Genomic DNA, 17591 nt, shown 5'->3' on the forward strand with positions numbered 1-17591 from the left:
GCCGAACAGCTGCCTGACTGGAGAGGGCAGAACTAGGGTCTCCTTCAGGCCAGCCCCTTCCACCCTCCTCTCCCGCACCACGAAGGGTTTGCCAACCCCGCTCCCCTGGAAGTCCTGAGCACACAGGCTGCCGCCAGAGCTCCTGAGGAATGTGGAGGGGACAACACTCAGGAGGTGAGCCGTCAAGCACAGCTGGGGAGAGGGCGCCGGCAGCAGGCTCTGCCAGCCCGCCTGGGCGCCTTGCTGGCCCGCCGGCAGAGCCAGTAGGAGGCCGTCAGCTTTTCAAGAGCCCCTGCTTACCAGGAGCGACCAAGTGGCAAGGCGGCAGCCAGTCCCCCTCCTGGCTCCCGGCTTGATTGAGAAGTCATTTTGTCCACTCCAGAAGATCTCCGGGCCACAATGGGAGAGCAATCCTCTTCATTTAAAGCTCTCCTAATTAACCTAAAGGCAGCCGGTTGGACTTGTTTTCTCTACTCTGTGAAGCTGAACAGCGGGAAGCTTCCCCTTTCCTTTTCAATCATCTCACAGAAATAAGCTGTCAGAGGTGGAGGGGACTTTGGAGATTAGTTAAATTTCTCAGTTTACAGATGGAAAAAAACCAAGGACCAAGCCCACAGGTACAGTCCATTTCAGGCAATGTCAGGACTCATTACAACGTGAGTTTCTGAACCCCCTTTCCCACCGCCCAGTGTCCACTGTTCTTCATCCCCCACCCCACCCTACCCTCTCCTTTGCTCAAATGTCCTACTTCCAGATCTTTTCCCTGTCCTCAAAGCCCTCGCCATCCTCTTGCTAAATTTTCCATCTTCTGAGAGCAGGAGACAGGGAAGTGACGTGGTTCTCCAGCTGTGCTCAGTGTATGGCATTTGGGTTTGCTAAAGTCAGCGAAGCTGGCTGTTCTTCTGAATCTCTCATGTTAGACCTTTGGAGCTCCCAACAGAGTAAGTCAGTGCTGTGAATGTGTTTTGTAAGCTGTAAAACATCATACAAATATGTGCTCTACTATTTTAGAAGATGAAATGATACAACCCCTTTTCATGGTGCGCTCTTTCCCCTTACCTCTGTGAGACAAAGGCAGGAGTGAACTCTAATTTAGGGAAGGCAAGGGTAAAGATCTGAACTGAAGTGTCTCTTTCTCTCCCATCACACTGTGAGCCCCTTGAGGGCAGAGCCCACCTCCTGAGCTTCTTTCTTCCTCTCATTTCACCCAGGGATAGGCGTCTGATAGGTGTTGAGCAAAGGTTTCCAGAATACATGGATGAACTTCACTTTAAAGTCCTCCTACTTCTAAGTAGAATTTAACTGTAGAAATCCCTCACATATATGACTCCTCATATCCACTCCCATTTATGAAAAGTGCACACAAATGTATCCAGTGTACGGATGCGCCTACTGGCAAATTTCCTTACCTCCCCTTTCTTTCAAAGCACCCAATGTCTTACTGGTTCTTCCAGCATCCTTGGAGGGACAGCCCCCTCCCTGAGCCTGGGGCAGTGGAGAGCGTGGGCTCCTCTGGGTACAAGTGGTGGTGCCAGATGGGACCAGGCCCAGTGACCTCTTGTGTGAGCTCCTGGACAATCTGTGGAGGCTCCGTGATCTCCTCAGTGGTTGAGACCAAGCCCTTCTACAACTCCTTAGGGAAAATCTCATCCTCACCTTTGGTCCTGACAGTGGTCTCACCATTTCAGAAGTAGCCGGGTCCCTCCAAAGAAATCTGGATTTGGCCCCAGGGGTGACCTACAATGCCTTGGAGACTCACAATACGCTTCCAGGTGAGCCTCTTGTTAGAAAGAAGTGAGGATACCAGGTAAGAGATGTCTGCTAGAGCAAAGTTCTCTTAAGAACCCTAGATGCCCCTAACAGCAAAGTACAGGAAGGAGAGAGCAGCCTGGGTGCCCAGGGGAATCGGAACATGCACCTTGGCTCCGTCCCACAGGCCCAGCTGTCCCACAGGCTCAAGGATAAGACCATGGGCTCAGAGAATGCCAGAAGAGGACAGGCCCCCGCCAGAGGCCCAATCCACAGCAGGTGGGTCACCAGAATCCCATCTCCCTGAACACAGGCCAGGGTCCCAAGTCATCCCCCAGCTTCGACCAGCTCCCATCACTGCACTGGTGAATGGAGACAGCAGATGGCCCTGTTGGAAAGGAGCCTGAGCAAGTCCTCCAGAGGCAGGACCAATACCCACATGACATACTCAGGCATCACCTGAGATGGGAGTCCCCACAGCTGGAGTGTCCACTGAGGCCCAGCTGACCAGGAGGGCCTTCAGTCCTAGTGTGACACTCAGCCCTTGCTGCAGGCATGCAGGTCTCCACTCACCATTTCACCATTTTAAAAAGTGAATCCCTAGACAGGAAGGGCAAGTAAGGCCAGGGCAGACAGAGCCTGCGGGAGCTGCATGGCCAGGTAGGTGGAGTGAGGAATGTGTGCATGCTCCGTTGCTCAGTCGTGTCCGACTCTTTGTGATCCCACGGACTGTAGTCCGCCAGGCTCCTCTGTCCATGGGGATTCTGCCAGCAAGAATACTAGGGTGGGTAGCCATTTCCTACTCAAGGGGATCTTCCTGACCCAGGGATTGAACCAGCGTCTGATGCATTGGCAGGCAGATTCTTTACCACTGAGCCACCTGGGAAGCCCGGAGTGAGGAATAAGTGTGTGTAAACACCTAGAGGAGTGACTGTGACGGAGCAGGCACCCAGCAGTGGTAGTTCTAACTGTTACAACAGCTCTGCCAGCCTACCTCCACAATCAGCCCCAACTCACAGCACACAGGCCAAAAGCTCCAGAACAGATTCTCCCCAGGTAACCCATACATAGTCTGTCCCTCCCCGCCTCCATCACAGACACGGGGAAAGGGGTCCACTGAAATGGGCAGGACCTAGGAGAAGAGGGAGGATTTACTGAAGCCCCAGATCTTTTCTCCTGGCAGCTACTTATACATATATAGTACATAAAATACACATACAGGGAAGGCTCCACCTGTGACGCTGGGGTGAAAAGGCATGAGCTAGGGGGTCCGCAAGCTTTGACTTCTTAAACTCAGAACCAAACCTACTCGGTGGAAGGAGAACTTTAGAAAAAGAATGGAAAAATGACCCATGGAATCGATCTTTGTTCTCAAACTAACCCAAAGTCTGGATCTTCTTTCAATGAACTCCTAGCCGCTTCCAATCAGAAGTGCTCAACAAACTCTTTCTTAAAAAGCTAGGATTTCTTGGCCAAAAAAACCCTGATGCGATTCTGAATGCCTTCTGGATGTAATTCCCTGTTTTGAGGAAAAATATGGGACAGGGGAACATCTTAAATGATACCACAGGGATATAATCAGCATAATCCAGAATATGAGTGTGTGTGTGTGTGTATGTATGTGTGTGTGTGTGTGTGTGTGTGAAACCACAGGAAAAACCACACAGCCAATCATAAATCCCAAGCGGAACTTACGGACTTAAAGAAACTGAAGAGACATAGCAAACAAATGCTATGTGCAGACCTCGTTCAGATTACAATTCAAACAAACCATTATAAAAATAAATTAATAAAATAATCCCAAAAAACTGAACCCTGATGGAATATTCACTGAGGTTAAGAAGAGATTGTTACCCTCTTTAGATGTAATAATGGTGCTGTGGTAATGTTTATGCTGCTGCTGCTAAGTTGCTTCAGTCTTGTTTGACTCTGTGCGACCCCATAGATGGCAGCCCACCAGGCTCCCCCGTCCCTGGGATTCTCCAGGCAAGAACACTGGAGTGGGTTGCCATTTCCTTCTCCAATGCGTGAAAGTGAAAAGTGAAAGTGAAGTCGCTCAGTTGCGTCCGACTCATAGCGACCCCATAGACTGCAGCCCACCAGTCTCCTCCATCCATGGGATGTTCTAGGCAAGAATACTGGAGTGGCTTGCCATTGCCTTCTCCGGTAATGTTTATATAAAGCCCTTATTTCCTTTCTTTTTCACCTTACCATGCAGCATGCCAGAGCTTAGTTTCCCGTGAGCACATGCTAAAGTCACTTCAGTTGTGTCCAGCTCTTTGTAACCCCATGGACTGTAGCCCACCAAGCTCCTCTGTCCAGGGGATTCTCCAGGAAAGAATACAGGAGTGGGTTGCCATGCCCTCCTCCAAGGGATCTTCCCAACCCAGGAATCAAATCCGCATCTCTTACGTCTCCTGCATTGGCAGGTGGGTTCTTTACCACTAGTACCACTTGGGAAGCCCCTAAGGTCCCCGACCAGGGATCACACCTGTGTCCCCTGCATTGGGAGAATGAAGTCTTAACCACTGGACCACCAGGAAAGTCCCCAAAGCCCTTATTTCTTAGAAATATACACTGAAACATTGATGATGAAATGTTTGAATATCTGGAAGATGTTTCCATTGAAGATGCTTTAAGTGGAGTAAGGGAGATAGATAAACTTGATCAGCTGTGAGTTGATGATGGCTATGGCTAGGCAATGGGAACATGGCAGTTCATTAACTTATTTTCTCTACTTTTATGTATGTGTGTTTGAAATTTTCCATAATAAAAAAAACTTTAAATAAAATAGACTTTCTCTCCCTAACAAATCCATAGCTTTTTTTTTTTTTTTTGGACCTATGGCATCTTATCAGTCTTACCAAGGCTACAAATAGCTATACTATCAAAACTGCCCCTGTCTCCCAGGCAAGAAATGCAAAAATGGCTTCTCTCTTAGGGTGAGTTTTTTACAACATCACCATCCAGATATTGGGGTCACTTTAGCACAAACTCCATGACATGTCCTGCATGAGAATCCAGTGGCCTAACATAATCTCTAAATGATAAAGGCCCATTATTTCTAAACCTAATAATTGTATACTTTCTTTCTGGCCTTACAAATTAATCCCAGATTTTTCTAGAGCCTGACTGTTAGCTGATATAGTATAACAAGTCTGGCTAATCTCAGACCAGAGATACTTTGCCTGACAAACCTAGTTATTCATTCATTAACTTATCTTTGAGATATAATTATGGCAAACCTATCTTGAGAAAGGAACTCTGGGTATGGTTCTCAGGGCAGCCTCGCCTACCTGCCCACAAATGCCCAGGCTCTCTGTGCCCAGCTGCACTGGGCTCAAGATGTCTCCCTGACATATGGTCTGGAAGTGAGTGACAGCTCAGCTCTGATCACTGATTTCAACGGGGTAACAGGAGGAACCTTATCTGGCTTGCCGCAGTTTTTCACACCCCTGCACTCAGCCCCAGTCTCTGCCTGTGTAGACCACGTGCCTCATGTCATTTCTTCCTCTCTTTACCTCTCAGGGCCACCTCCCTCACTTTCCCAAGGAGACCTGGGATTCTCCTTCTTTTGAAGCCTGGCTCTGCTTCTCTACTCTTCTCACTTGACAACCCTTCTATAAGCGTTACCTACTAGAATGCTCCTCAGACACTGAGCTGCCTACGGTGTCACTCCTAGGATCCTTCCGTATTCTCCAAGAGCTCTTCAAGAGCTCTCTGACCAACCAGACTGTGAGGTGCTAGAGGCCAGGGGAGCATTGTATATCCTTCCAGATCCTCCACAAAGCCCAGCACAGTGCTTGCTCTTGATACTGGTAAATATACCTTGCTTGATTGACTAAAGATCAGTTTGCAAATGTCAAAGCTCTGCAAGTCCACAGAGCTGGTGTAGATTAACCACGTCGCCACTGGTCTACATGGCTTCTTTGTGCAATTTTTTTAAGGTGCTTTCTGGAGTACTGATAAAGTTTCTCTTGAACTGGTTTGTGTACAGGTAAAAATCCCATCAACTCAGGACCTTCACTGAACATCAGCCATTCGGCCATAAAATCAACTGAATGAATGAATAACTGAAAGGTGCCCCTTCCTGCAGGAAGATGCAGCCCACACCAAGGCATAGAACTTGGAGCCTGAGACAGAGTTCAGCCTTCCCTGATCTGGCATTCCTCAGGGAAGGCACAACCTATGTAACTGCGCATGTGACCCTGGGACCAGGAGCAGAGAGCCCTGCCTTGAGAGACTCTCTGATGCCCAAAGTGCCGTATCATCCAAACAGGTTAAGAGGCAGCACTATGGGTGTGGCGAACTGCTACTCACAGGGTTCTAGCTGAGCTCTTCAGCCTCAAATGGTGAAGCTGGCCCCTCGCAGGGCCCAAGCCAGCTCAGTATTAGGAGGAAAAGACTAATTCAGCCTGAGGTGACAAGGGGTAATACAGCAACAGGAAAGAGCCAGGAGTCCAGTCCCCAGCAGCCTCAGTTCCATTCCCCTCTGGGGTCAGTAAAATGATCTTCCCCTTACCTGGGCCTCCACCTATCTCTATTCACCATGTAATTCCCCCAAATTCACAAGCTGGCTTGAAACTATGCCAATGCTCTTTCCCAAATGCCCAGAAGCACATGCCACAGGGCTTTTTCTCCATCAATGGGCCAATCTGTTCAGCAGCATCTCAGAACAGAACATGCTAAATTTGGCATTAGGTACCTGAGACGCTGGGTGAGAGGAAGTGAAGCTATACGGATGCTGAAGGAGAGACATATCATGGAGCTGCGGCTTGGCTGAGGTGCCCAGACAAGCGAATATCAGCTGGAAGAGTAAACCCCATCTCCTAAGGACCTCCAATCCCCAGCTTTGGTGACAAATAGCCAGCTCACCCTCTGAGCTTGATAGCTATAGGACCATATCTAAACAGGCCCGTGTGTATGCACTGCCTACACCCAAGAGCAAAATTACGTGACTGCTAAATCCAGCAGGAGCCCATGATTCCCTACCCCACAGTGGTTCATGGGTGTGCCCTGTAGTAGAACACGTAGACAGGGTAGAAATGAAATACTGAAAAGGAATATGAATAGACACTAGCTTCTTCCTATCTCTTTGAGATGTCCAAGTCTTTCCAAATTTTCATATGCTTGGCTCTGCAACATAAGATAAACGATAAGCAGAGCAGCCTGCTTGGTTACCAGAAGGGAAATGTCGAGTTTCCCATATAGAGAACTCCCAATAACAAGGTATTTTTCCACACAGCTGTAGAGGCTTTCCCTTGGAGGGAGTGCTCTAAAGCCTGAGTGAGCCTCCCTTGAGCTAAAACTCAAAGAGCAGCTCAACACGCAGCAAAATGGACAGTATTTGCAGTGCTAAGAACTGTATGCTCTACAACTGCATTACCAAAAAGGCTAACGTAAAATGGGCAAATTCCCCCTCTAAAAGGGATGGTCACAAGCTGGCTTGTCTGCGGCAGGTTTCAGGCTACCAAGCGCTTTTCATTACCGTTAATTGTCTAAGAAACGATTTCTGAGAAAATAAGCCCATGAGAGGCACAGTTGGGCAGCTGAAGAAGCAAAAATTATGCTCCCTTACAGTTTGTGGGACACACAGAAAAACCAAGGCAACATTTATCAGCAGACTCACATGGATCCCAAGCACACCCCAGCTTCGCTACTCCCCGGGTCTATCTGCTGTGAAGATAACACCTTCCATTTTATCTTGTCGTCTCTTAGCTTTCCTGAGTTTTCAGTTGACTGATTTATTATATGTTGGTATTTCCTTCCACTGCATTCACTGCCACTTAATTGTTTATAGGACCATCACATGCATTTTAAACAGCTGGTTTCATAGTATTTGATCAGATATCAAATACTGTTTGTTTTGACATGTTCTGTTTAAAACATGTCACTGATTTGAGGTGGGACTCTAGATCATGAGGCAACAGAACATATTTGGTTCTAGATGATTCAACAGCATTTGTGCTTCACCCCAAAGTGTTTCACTAAACCATGGTGAAAGCACATGACCCTGTTAGTATTGTTGAGCCTAAATAAGTGCCTTTTGGTGTCCAGTTCCCCTCCTCCAAAGATTTTAGCTACTAAATGCCTGAGGAAAGCGCATGACCAAGTTCATGGTTCAACTATTTCCACATCTTTATGCTCCTCACAGTGACACTTATCTTTCCTGACAGCCACTCCCATTGTGCTCTTTCCTCGGCCCAACACAATGGACACAGGCAGATACCAGCAGACAGGGAGGACGTTTTCCATCCCACTGCTCCCCAGTGCGGAGGGACCAGGCTGAGGTTACATAAGCCCCTCCTTAGCCCAGCATTGGGGTGAAGAGAATTTGGGGTTCATGACGAAGTCACGGTCTGCAGGCCCGGACTGACCCTGTGCTCAGCATCGTGCTTTATACTAAGGCAGGGCGGCTGTAAAGGGAGGGCCGCGTCCCGCGACCACCCTCCCTCATGCCACCTCCTCAAACCATCTGGGTTCAAAGTGTGGCCGGACGTCCGACCTCGCTGTCCAGACTAGACCGCAGGGTCGTGGGCCCCGGCACTGGCCTCCGCCTCAGGCTACACACTCCCGTGCCCTCCTGCCCCCGCCCCAGGGAGCTGTGCCGCGCGCTTACCTGCCCGGGCCACCCCCAGGCCCGGGGCCTGGACCCGCTGGTCCGGCGGTCGCCCGCGCCCCGCCTGTCGCCGGGAGCTGTCCTCCGCCTGCCAGTGCTGAAGGCGGCTTCCCGGCATCGGGGCCCGGGCCGGGGCCGGAGCCTCCGGGCGGCAGCGGCCCGTCGCCAGCGCCGCCCTCCAGGCTGGCCTCGTTGCCCATGGCGGGCAGGCGGGCGGGCGGGGTCGGGGTCGCACTGGGCCCGGGCCGGCGGCTCCCGGGCGACTCTCACACGCTCCGCTCCGCCGCCGCCGCCGCCGCCATCTCCCAGCTCGGCTAGCGTCGCCGCCTGCCACTGCGCATGCGCGGCTCGCGTGCCCCTCTCTGCACACGCCCCCCCCCCCACCTCCACGCGTGCGCGCGCTCCCGCCGGCCTCTAAAGACTTTAGTCCACGAGCCTGAGGCTGGATCGCCGGGATACAGCCGCCGGCGCCGGCGCATGCGCCCTCCGAGGCCGACGCGGCCGGCGGATACTACCAGGCGTGTGCCGCGAGGGTTGGTAGGAGCGTCCCACCTTACCAGGACTGGAGGGACACGGACAACGAGACGGGTCCGTGGGGGCGTCACTCCGTGCCCTGTCCTGGAGTCAGTGGCGCTTTCTGACTCGGGGAACTTGGGCGTGGGAGCTCTCATTTGGGTAACTTCAGTGTCCCAGCTTTTGGCAGACTTTATGGGAACTGGCCTCAGAGAGGGGACGCAGAGTGTGGCGTTAAAGTATGTTTAAGAGTTGGAAACGCTAATGAACGAAGAGTGTTCAGAGGCGCAATGTCATGGAAGGACGGAGATTTTAAAGGATGCTAAGATATGGGGCTGGTTATGAGGAGTCGGACACGACTGAGCGACTTCACTTTCACTTTTCACTTTCATGCATTGGAGAAGGAAATGGCAACCCACTCCGGTTTTCTTGCCTGGAGAATCCCAGGGACGGGGGAGCCTGGTGGGCCGCCGTCTATGGGGTCGCACAGAGTCGGACACGACTGAAGCGACTTAGCAGCAGCAGCAGCATGAGGTTCTCAAAGCCTAGCTGGGGAGTGAAGACGTTATACAAGTGGCACGGTGCAACCATCTGGGATTCAGGTCCAGGCTTAGTCCCGGGAGATGGGAACCTCAAAAAGTGTCCCTGGGAAACGTGGACGGTGTGTCAGGGTTGGCCTGAAGCCAGATGGAATGCTGTCTCAGTAGGCCCTGGAACAGTGACCTTGGGGATGGGGAGTGGGGAGAGTTGATACTTCTTGGAAATTTTGAACTGTGGTTCCCATGGACTGTCAGATGAAGGACTGCAGCCTGCCTCTGCATGGACCTGAGAGCTTACCAATTACTTTTCCCGTACCTCACTTTTACAGACTTCAGTGTTTGCATACTACTCTGACTCCTCGCTTCTCACACAAACCTGGGTTTTCCTGAGGGAGATTATTTCTTAAAAGATATTCCAAACTATTCCTGGCTTCATAAATCACAGCTGTGTAGAGGAACTTAAGTAAACTTGGACCTATTTTACAAACTCATCTAATTCTCCTAATGATGGAAGTGAAAAGTGAAAGTGTTAGTTGCTCAGTCATGTCCAACTCTTTGTGACCCATGGACTGTAGCGTGCCAGGCTCCTCTTCCCATGGGATTCTCCAGGCAAGAATACTGGAGTGGGTTGCCATGCCCCACTTCATCCCCTCCTCCAAGGGATCTTCCCAACCCAAGGACTGAACCCAGGTCTCCTGCTTTGCAGGCAGATTCTTTACTGTCTGAACCACCAGGGAAACCTAATGATGGAGAATATATCAAATGGGATGTCAGCAGTTCTAACCTGACCTGGAATAATCCAGGGATCCCTATGAACCGATAACCAGAGGGACAGACCTTAGCTGGGCCTTCCCATGCACACTGATCCGCTCCCTATGACCTCTAGGATGGAGTTTCCATGCAGCCTGGACTGCTGACTTGACTACCTGACTCTGACTGCCTGGAATAATGAGAGCCTCTCTGCCCATGTTATGATGGTCTTCACTGTGTTTCCTCCTATGTTTCAATCATCTTTGTGTCTGGTGAGTATGTGTATCTAGGCTCCTCAAGGATCCATACCTCAGCCCTGCCACTTCCCAGATGGGACCTTGGCAACTGAGTTAAACTCACCAAGCCTCCATGTCCTAACCTGCAAAGTTATAATACTAGCCCCCTCTAATGTGAGGGATTGTGAGAGTGGAGTGGCTGATACAAATAAAACACAAGAACAAGGGCCTGGTGTACACATGACCAAATTTATTATTAGTTGTCTCTCTGGTGGATGGTCTGGGATTTGGAGATTTTGTGCCACACCTTTTCTCCTGGGGAAGAACATGAACACAGGCACTATGAGCAGGCCAGTGACCTGACCTTGGCCTGACCCAGGCCCTTCCGGCTTCACAGACACCAGTCAGTATGGGCTGGACTGCTTGAAAGTAGGGGAGAAAAGGATGTTTGTTTTTGTAAAAGCCATAAGAGCTATGGCTTCCCATAGATTTAAATCAATGTGCCCCTGGTTCCAGTGGGGGTAATTAGCCCTACCTGGGCAGTGGACCTGGGGAGTTGCCCTCGTCAGAGTCGATTGTTGGCTGTTAGCAGACCTCCAGGGTCTCTGCTACCTTGGTAACAAAGAACACAGTGCAGTGGAGACCTGGAAGTGTGAGTTAGTGGTTCCCCTGCCCTCCCTTCCAACTGTCAATCTCACTTCCTCCGAAAAACATCCGCAGGAACACGCCTGCCGTGTCCACATCCATCCCCTCACATTTGGCCCAGGGACTCCTGCTGACCAAAGGATGGCACTGGCCTCTGGTGGTTTGGGGCTCTGACTCAGTCTCTGGTTTTTATTCACTGTTCCAGGAGTTGTTTCCTTCCTTCTGACTTAGTAGGGGTTCTTCAAGAGCAGGACATTGTCTGGCTTGTCCTATTCCCTGGGCTGGCCTTCAGCAGGGCTTCGGGGTTGCTGGTTGGGCTGAGTTCTCTAGGTAGCTCCAGGCATTTCTCTCACTGGCACTTCCAAGGGCTTCACCAACCACCAGGCTAAAAGGACCCCAGAGGGACCTTTGAATTTAGCTCCTGCATCACTGCGCATGGGTTATTCACTTCATGAATAACAGGGACGGTGCTGAGGTTGTGCCCAAAGTGTCTCCTGCTGGAGGGGTCATAGATGAGCTACCTATACTAACTAGAAGAATTCACTAGGCTTGACTTCATGACAAGTGAATGCACAAATCTCTAAGTTTATACAAACCAGCAGTTGGGATGTCTGGTACCATTTCCTCCTGGGTCCAGCTGCTGCCCAGCCAGAGACAGGATGGACCTGGAGCCCCTACAGAAGTTTCCAAGCCCCCTAAACTTCACTTGCCAAAGGTATTTTCTTCCCACTTCGATGTGACATATGACCCACAGCAGTCGTTTTGGAGAAAGACCAGATGGGAGGAGAATCAGTCTACATGCCAAAATAGAACTGATGGATGGACACACGTCCACTGACTTCTCCAGCCTGTTCTCTCAAACACTCATAAAAGACCAGAAGGAAAATGTAACTGGGGGAAAGAAAACATCTATCCAGGTAGAAAAAGGCCTGTTCAGAGCCAGTTTGTGGAAATGATTAGTCATTGGGAGGCAAATCTTGAAAGCATGAAGAGATGCAAGGCCTTGGGACCTGCACCTGGATGCCATCTGGGCCATGGGTGAGGCACCATGCAGGCGAGCCCAGGCACAGGAGGGGCAGCGTGCAAACTCTGAGGCTTTCCTGCTTCCCCACAGAGCCCAGTTTACCCCAGGCTGCTACTTTCAGCATGGTGACCTCCACAGGGAAGCTCAGGAGTCAAAGATGAAGATGCCCACAGTGGTGACGAGGAATGACAAACTTTGCCAGCAAGAAGGGGAGGCAGAGAGCATGGAGGTGGGAGGGAATGAGGATGGATGGCTGAGGACAGTTCTGGATGGCATGGTGCCACGGGCTGTGGACTGTTCCTGAAAGACTGGGAGAGCCAGCTCCCGGGCTGACTGACCTCTCTGCTCTTCTGTTTTGTTGTAGTGCTGCTGAGGCCTGTCTCACCTCCCAGGGAGAAGCCACTCAGGAAACTGGATCCCTGTCTGCATTCCTCCACCGGGATGGAAAAACAGAACTGAAGAGGAAGGAAGGAAGGAAGCGTGAAGAAACAGAAGGTTTCCCTCCTGGCTGAGGTTTATCAGCACCACCCACCAACACAAGCAATAAGGCAGCTCCCCAAGCAAGCGGCAGGCCGATATGAGGCTACAAATGAGAAACCTGATCGATCTGTGTCCTGCTCAGCAGCCTATCCGGGCTGGCCAGGACACTTTTGCTTGTGTACTAGGTTCTTTAGATGAGCCATGCCTTTGGTAGAGTAGGAAAAGGGAGCAAAACTGAAAGGTATAGAACTTGCTGGAGGCCTTGTCTGCCTAATTCCTTTCCTGTTGCACTGTGTGAATCTTTACTTGAATTCTGTGAAAAGATCCAGGGGAAAAAAAATCATCAGAAATGTTTATCACCAACCTAGCCCCACCGCCCATGCAGTGCTCCCAAGAAAGCTCATTAAGCCCCATTGCTATTAGAGTTATGTGCTTCCAAAGGCTTGTTGTGACAAGAAAAAAATAACGAAGACATGCTTTCTCCAAGTTGTAAGTGCCCAAGTCAAAACACGCTGCTTTTCCTTGTCCCTCTGCCTTCCCTCAGACAAGCCTCCAGGCTGGCTTTGTGGATCTCATTCATGCATACCCGCATACTCATCCTCCTTCAGCCAGTGCCAAGCCAGTATTTACTCAGTACCAGGCCCAGTGAAGACTAAGGGACCTTCCCTCAAGGAGTTCAGTTTGCAGAATGGGAGAGACAAGCACATAAACGGTTTCCTGTAAACTATAGAAAATACCATCTCAATCCCCATTTCAATCCTTCCCACTAGGATTCTAGTTTCCATGGAGTTGCCTCCACCTACCTCTGTCCCACAGGTGCGGAGCTAAAGGGTGGGGAACAGACCCAGGTGGCAAGTCACGTCTGTATGCCCTCTCCTGACGAGCCCATGTACCCACTCCAGGCAACAGAGGTTCAGACATGACTTGGACAGTTCACGGGAAAGGGACAGTTAGCTCAGCCCCTTCATCAGACTCAGTTCCACAGTCTTCAGGGAAGTCTTTTAAAGGGAACCCTATCTCGTGAGACTCTGTGGCTCTCCTACTGCAAATCCAAGCCCATTACTGAGAATTACCCTTTACCACCAGGGATTTCATGGGACATAGCTATGCTCTGCACTGAGCTTTGTCTTTTCCTGGTCAGAGTGGATTAACATAGGATTGGTTTGTCCAGGAAGCTTTCAGGAGTCACTGGAACAGTTCCTGCCTTCCAGGAAAAATAGAAAAGTGCAGGTCAGTGAAACAAAACCCTTTTGACAAGTAGAAAGGTCCACAGTCCCTTAGGCCTCTTCCAGGATGGATGATTTCAATTTCACTAAATTCAATGTAGTTAAATTTAAATTTCAGTTCAGTTTGGCACTTTCGAGCCCTAGGACAAAGACAGCATCACACTAGGCCCCAGGGATGCAGCAGAAACTAAGACCGTTGAGCCCACACTACCCTCACTAAAGCTGCAGTCTCCAGGTCTGGCCTTTGCCTGCTGCTCAAACCAGGCCCTGATTCTGGAGGCCCTGACAGCTGGCCCTCTGTGCAGGGACCGCTGGCATCCCCTGTAGCCCTGCGTGTGGCCAAAGCAGACTCGACCAGGTGAGGGCTGAAGTCACATGCAGGTCTCCCCAGATTCTGGGGTGGGGAGCAGCAGGTGTCAGTTGTACAGAATCATCTGGGTTACCACCGCTAGTTATGTACTGATAACTCCTCCAGTTGGCAGACCCGGCATAGGCATCAGCTCTCCCAGGTGGTAGCCTTTCTGACCAGAAGCTAATAATGTAGTCTGAGGAATTCCTAGTAAGGCTGAACAAGAGACAGCCTCCACTTGCCACTGAGCCTTCCCTCCCCCAGTCTCTGCTCATTTCAACCAAGCCCTCCCCCTCAGCCCCGGATCTGCTCCAGATATCTTCCTGGGGCTCACGGGGTAGCTGTGTCCCTCTCCTAGCCCTACCTAGTCCAGGGCCTCTCTGAGGAGAGACCTGGGACCCAGGGCTGGCCTTGGGAGGCACAGTGACTGCTGAGTCAGAGCCATTGGGGTCCCAGTGGATGCTCCTCCATCTCTCATTTGCACTATAATCACTGTAGTGGACATAGGGATGCAGAGCTGGCCTCCCCACTACACACATGTACACCTTGTGCTCCTCAAACAAGAGGAGGACTCCACCCCCTTCCACATCCACCAAGCCCAGGCACGTGTTCCCTGAGGGCGAGTGCATTCAGGACCAAGCTGGTCCTCTCCCCCAGGCACACCCAGGGACAAGCTGCTGCCACCTCCCACAGGACCTCCCCACCCCTGCCATTGTGGGCTGGAGCCAGCCCCTTTCCTCACCTTTCTTTCTCCTGACCTTGTGCAACAGAGGTGCCAAGGGAAATAGGGTGCGATCCCTGAAAAAGAAGCGGACTGACTCGGCCTCAATTCCCAGCCATTTTGGCAAATCCCAAATCTGGGCTTTGCCCTCTATGACCTGGGGCTGCAACGCCACGAGGAGGACACAAGACAAGAGTACCCTCGGGGTTAGGCCCTACCTATCGCCTTAGCCCTCCTCAAGACCTCAGTCCAGTCCCTGGCCGTCTTCGCCCAGCCCTAGGCGGGGTTCCACCCTCCCACAGCCAGCCTCTCCCAGCTCCCAGACTCTCCCCCGACCAGCTGTGACTTAACCCCGCCCACAGTCTGACTTGCCCATTACTGTCAGGCTTACTCCAGCCTGTGGCGCCACCTCCTGGGAGCCAGTGGACACTGTCCCTCCTCTTTGGCCCAGAGGGCCTGGCAGTTGGCTCTCTGCGGGGCTCACACGGGACACACCTAAATCACCACCCAAGTCGAGAGCTGCCCCTCCAACCGCCCAGAAACCACCCAGGGACACCTCCTGGACACACAGAGTCTTCACAGGGACACAAACAGACCAACTTTGCCCCATCTCAGCTGTGATTCTAGGGTCACCACCACCGAAACTGAGGGCAGAGCGGCCTGCAGGTGCAGGAGCACCCCACTCCCAGCAGATGGAAACCCTCACTTTCAATCTCTTGCCTACCTTCTCTGCGTCTGCTAGCCTCCTCATAAGGAAAAGGGGGCCCCTATCTCCTGAGGTGAGGGGACGGGGCTTCAGATAATTTGTTGCTGCTCTACCATAGGAACAAAATTTTACAGTCTAGGGGAAAAAAAAAAACCCTACTTAGAATTGAATCTGTTTTGCACTGGCCACGGTACCTGGACCTTGCCCTCAAAATGGTGGATTGAGAAGGGAAGCATAGCAGGAAGTGTTAGCTTAAAAACTTTAGCCGGTCTGTACTTTTAAGATACAGTAATAGAGAGAGAGAAATGAAGCACGCCTTTGAAAGGTGAGTGGGGCCTGAGTGGGGCTTTCCACGCTTTAGAGGAGCCAGAGAAAGGTCTCCTGTAGGAGATTTTTCTGCCTGTGGGGAGCAAGGTGAGTCACGGGGAGCCTCCAATCCTCACCAAAGTGGTGATGTTCTAGACAAGGCTGGCTCTTAGGAGCTCTTAGACACCCTAGTATTCTGCAGCCAACACCAGGACCCAGGCCTGGCCTGAGGCAGTGCCTTTACACCGGGAGAGATGGAAGAGTCTTCTAGCCTTGCTTAGATTCCCTGCCCTTTCTAGAGACAGATGCACTGGGGGTGACTTGTTATCCCGACTCCACCCCACGGTTCCCAGGATTTCTCAGAATCCCTTGGAGACCAGCACCGTCCTATCTCACAGATGGGGAAGCCAGGCCTGACAGATCCTGGGAACTTGCCCTGGGTCAGAGGCAGAGGGGAAGGCAGATTTCTGTAGGTCAGACAGCTCCCTCTCCCTTACTGTATCCTTTTTTTTCCTGCCTCTGCCCTACACCACCCGCTCTAGCTTGAAAAAAAAATGTGAGTAAATGGTCCCTGTCCCCACCAAGGTGAAGCCACAGAGATCTGGCAGGAGTGCGGTGGGGCAGGGCCCCGCCAGGCCAAGATCAGACATCCCTAAAGGAGAGAAAGGCAGGGCTGAGGCAGGAGAAACTTGTGGGTTCTCCGGCACCCACCCCGCTATCTTACTGTTCTTGGCTGAAACCAGAAATCCCTTTCCTCGAGTTCAAGAGTGAGTCCACTTAATCCAGTGGCTTTAGGTTAAACATTAAGCAGAACTTCCTGAGGCCAAGAGAGCAAAGGGCAGGGTCATTTCCTAGGTCCCTGCTGCTGGGTCCTGGGGTGAGGTATATGTGTCTCTGAACTTTCCTGGGGACAGCTTTTCCTGGAATTTATCAGTGTGGTATTTAGTATGAGGCACTGGTGGCTCAGAAGGTAAAGAATCTGCTTGCAGTGCAGGAGACCTGGGTTTAGTTCCTGAGTCGGGAAGATCCCCTGGAGAAGGAAATGGCAACCCACTCCAGTATTCTTGCCTGGACAGTTCCATGGATGGAGGAGCCTGGCGGGCTACATTCCCTAGGGTCACAGAGTCGGACACGACAGAGCAACTAACACTTTCACTTTCCTCCTCTGAGTAGTTGTCTGACCAACTCCCTGCTCTGGGACTAAGTTCTAGCTGCAACATACGACCAGTCTCAGCACTGGGTCTTGAAGGTTCTGAGCAGAGGAGCAGCCTGGGGGCTGTAGGTGGTGAGGGCCCTGTGGCGGTGGGAGTGAGCCCAGAAGGGGCACCAGTTGTTCCGTGACCAATGGCCCCTGATCCTGCCTCTGAAGACACAGCTGCTGTATCCCCTGCCTCCCACGCCCTGGGCAGTGTCCTCAGACAACCCGGCCCTTCCTGGGCACTAAGTCATACTAAGCCTACCCAGCTGGCCTGTCCACCCCCGGCGGGGCACTTAGGGGGCAGGCCCCCAGAAACTATAACCATAGGCCCAAAGAGGGCAGAACAGCCTGACCAGAAACCACCCTCCCCTTCTCCCCACTCAAGACCAAGGCCAAACTGCCTGGAGACTCCCTGGGAGGTTTGGCCAGCCTCAACCCCACAAGGTGGTGGGCAAGGGGCCCAGCCTGATAGACCCCTGCCTGGGACCCACTCTGGGGCAGACCTCCTCTGTAAGACCTCTTGCACCATC

General features: G+C 51.6%; 1 protein-coding gene and 1 long non-coding RNA gene across 2 annotated transcripts in view; one reads left to right on the forward strand and one right to left on the reverse strand.

Moving 5' to 3' along the window:
- The window catches only part of BSN (bassoon presynaptic cytomatrix protein), a 74622-nt gene extending 65977 nt beyond the window's left edge, over positions 1-8645 (reverse strand). The window contains exon 1 of the mRNA XM_055558005.1: positions 8369-8645. Within this exon, the coding sequence (XP_055413980.1) occupies positions 8369-8568 (200 nt within the window). The 5' untranslated portion in view covers positions 8569-8645. The remainder of the gene's footprint in view (positions 1-8368) is intronic.
- Positions 8646-8797: 152 nt separating this feature from the next.
- LOC129635370 (uncharacterized) lies at positions 8798-12577 on the forward strand. The gene is made up of 3 exons (XR_008706252.1): positions 8798-8956; positions 10307-10442; positions 12440-12577. It is a non-coding gene; the product is annotated as an uncharacterized LOC129635370 (long non-coding RNA).
- Positions 12578-17591: the final 5014 nt, after the last annotated feature.

Source organism: Bubalus kerabau, chromosome 20 (assembly GCF_029407905.1).
Source record: "Bubalus kerabau isolate K-KA32 ecotype Philippines breed swamp buffalo chromosome 20, PCC_UOA_SB_1v2, whole genome shotgun sequence".
NCBI lineage: Eukaryota > Metazoa > Chordata > Mammalia > Artiodactyla > Bovidae > Bubalus > Bubalus kerabau.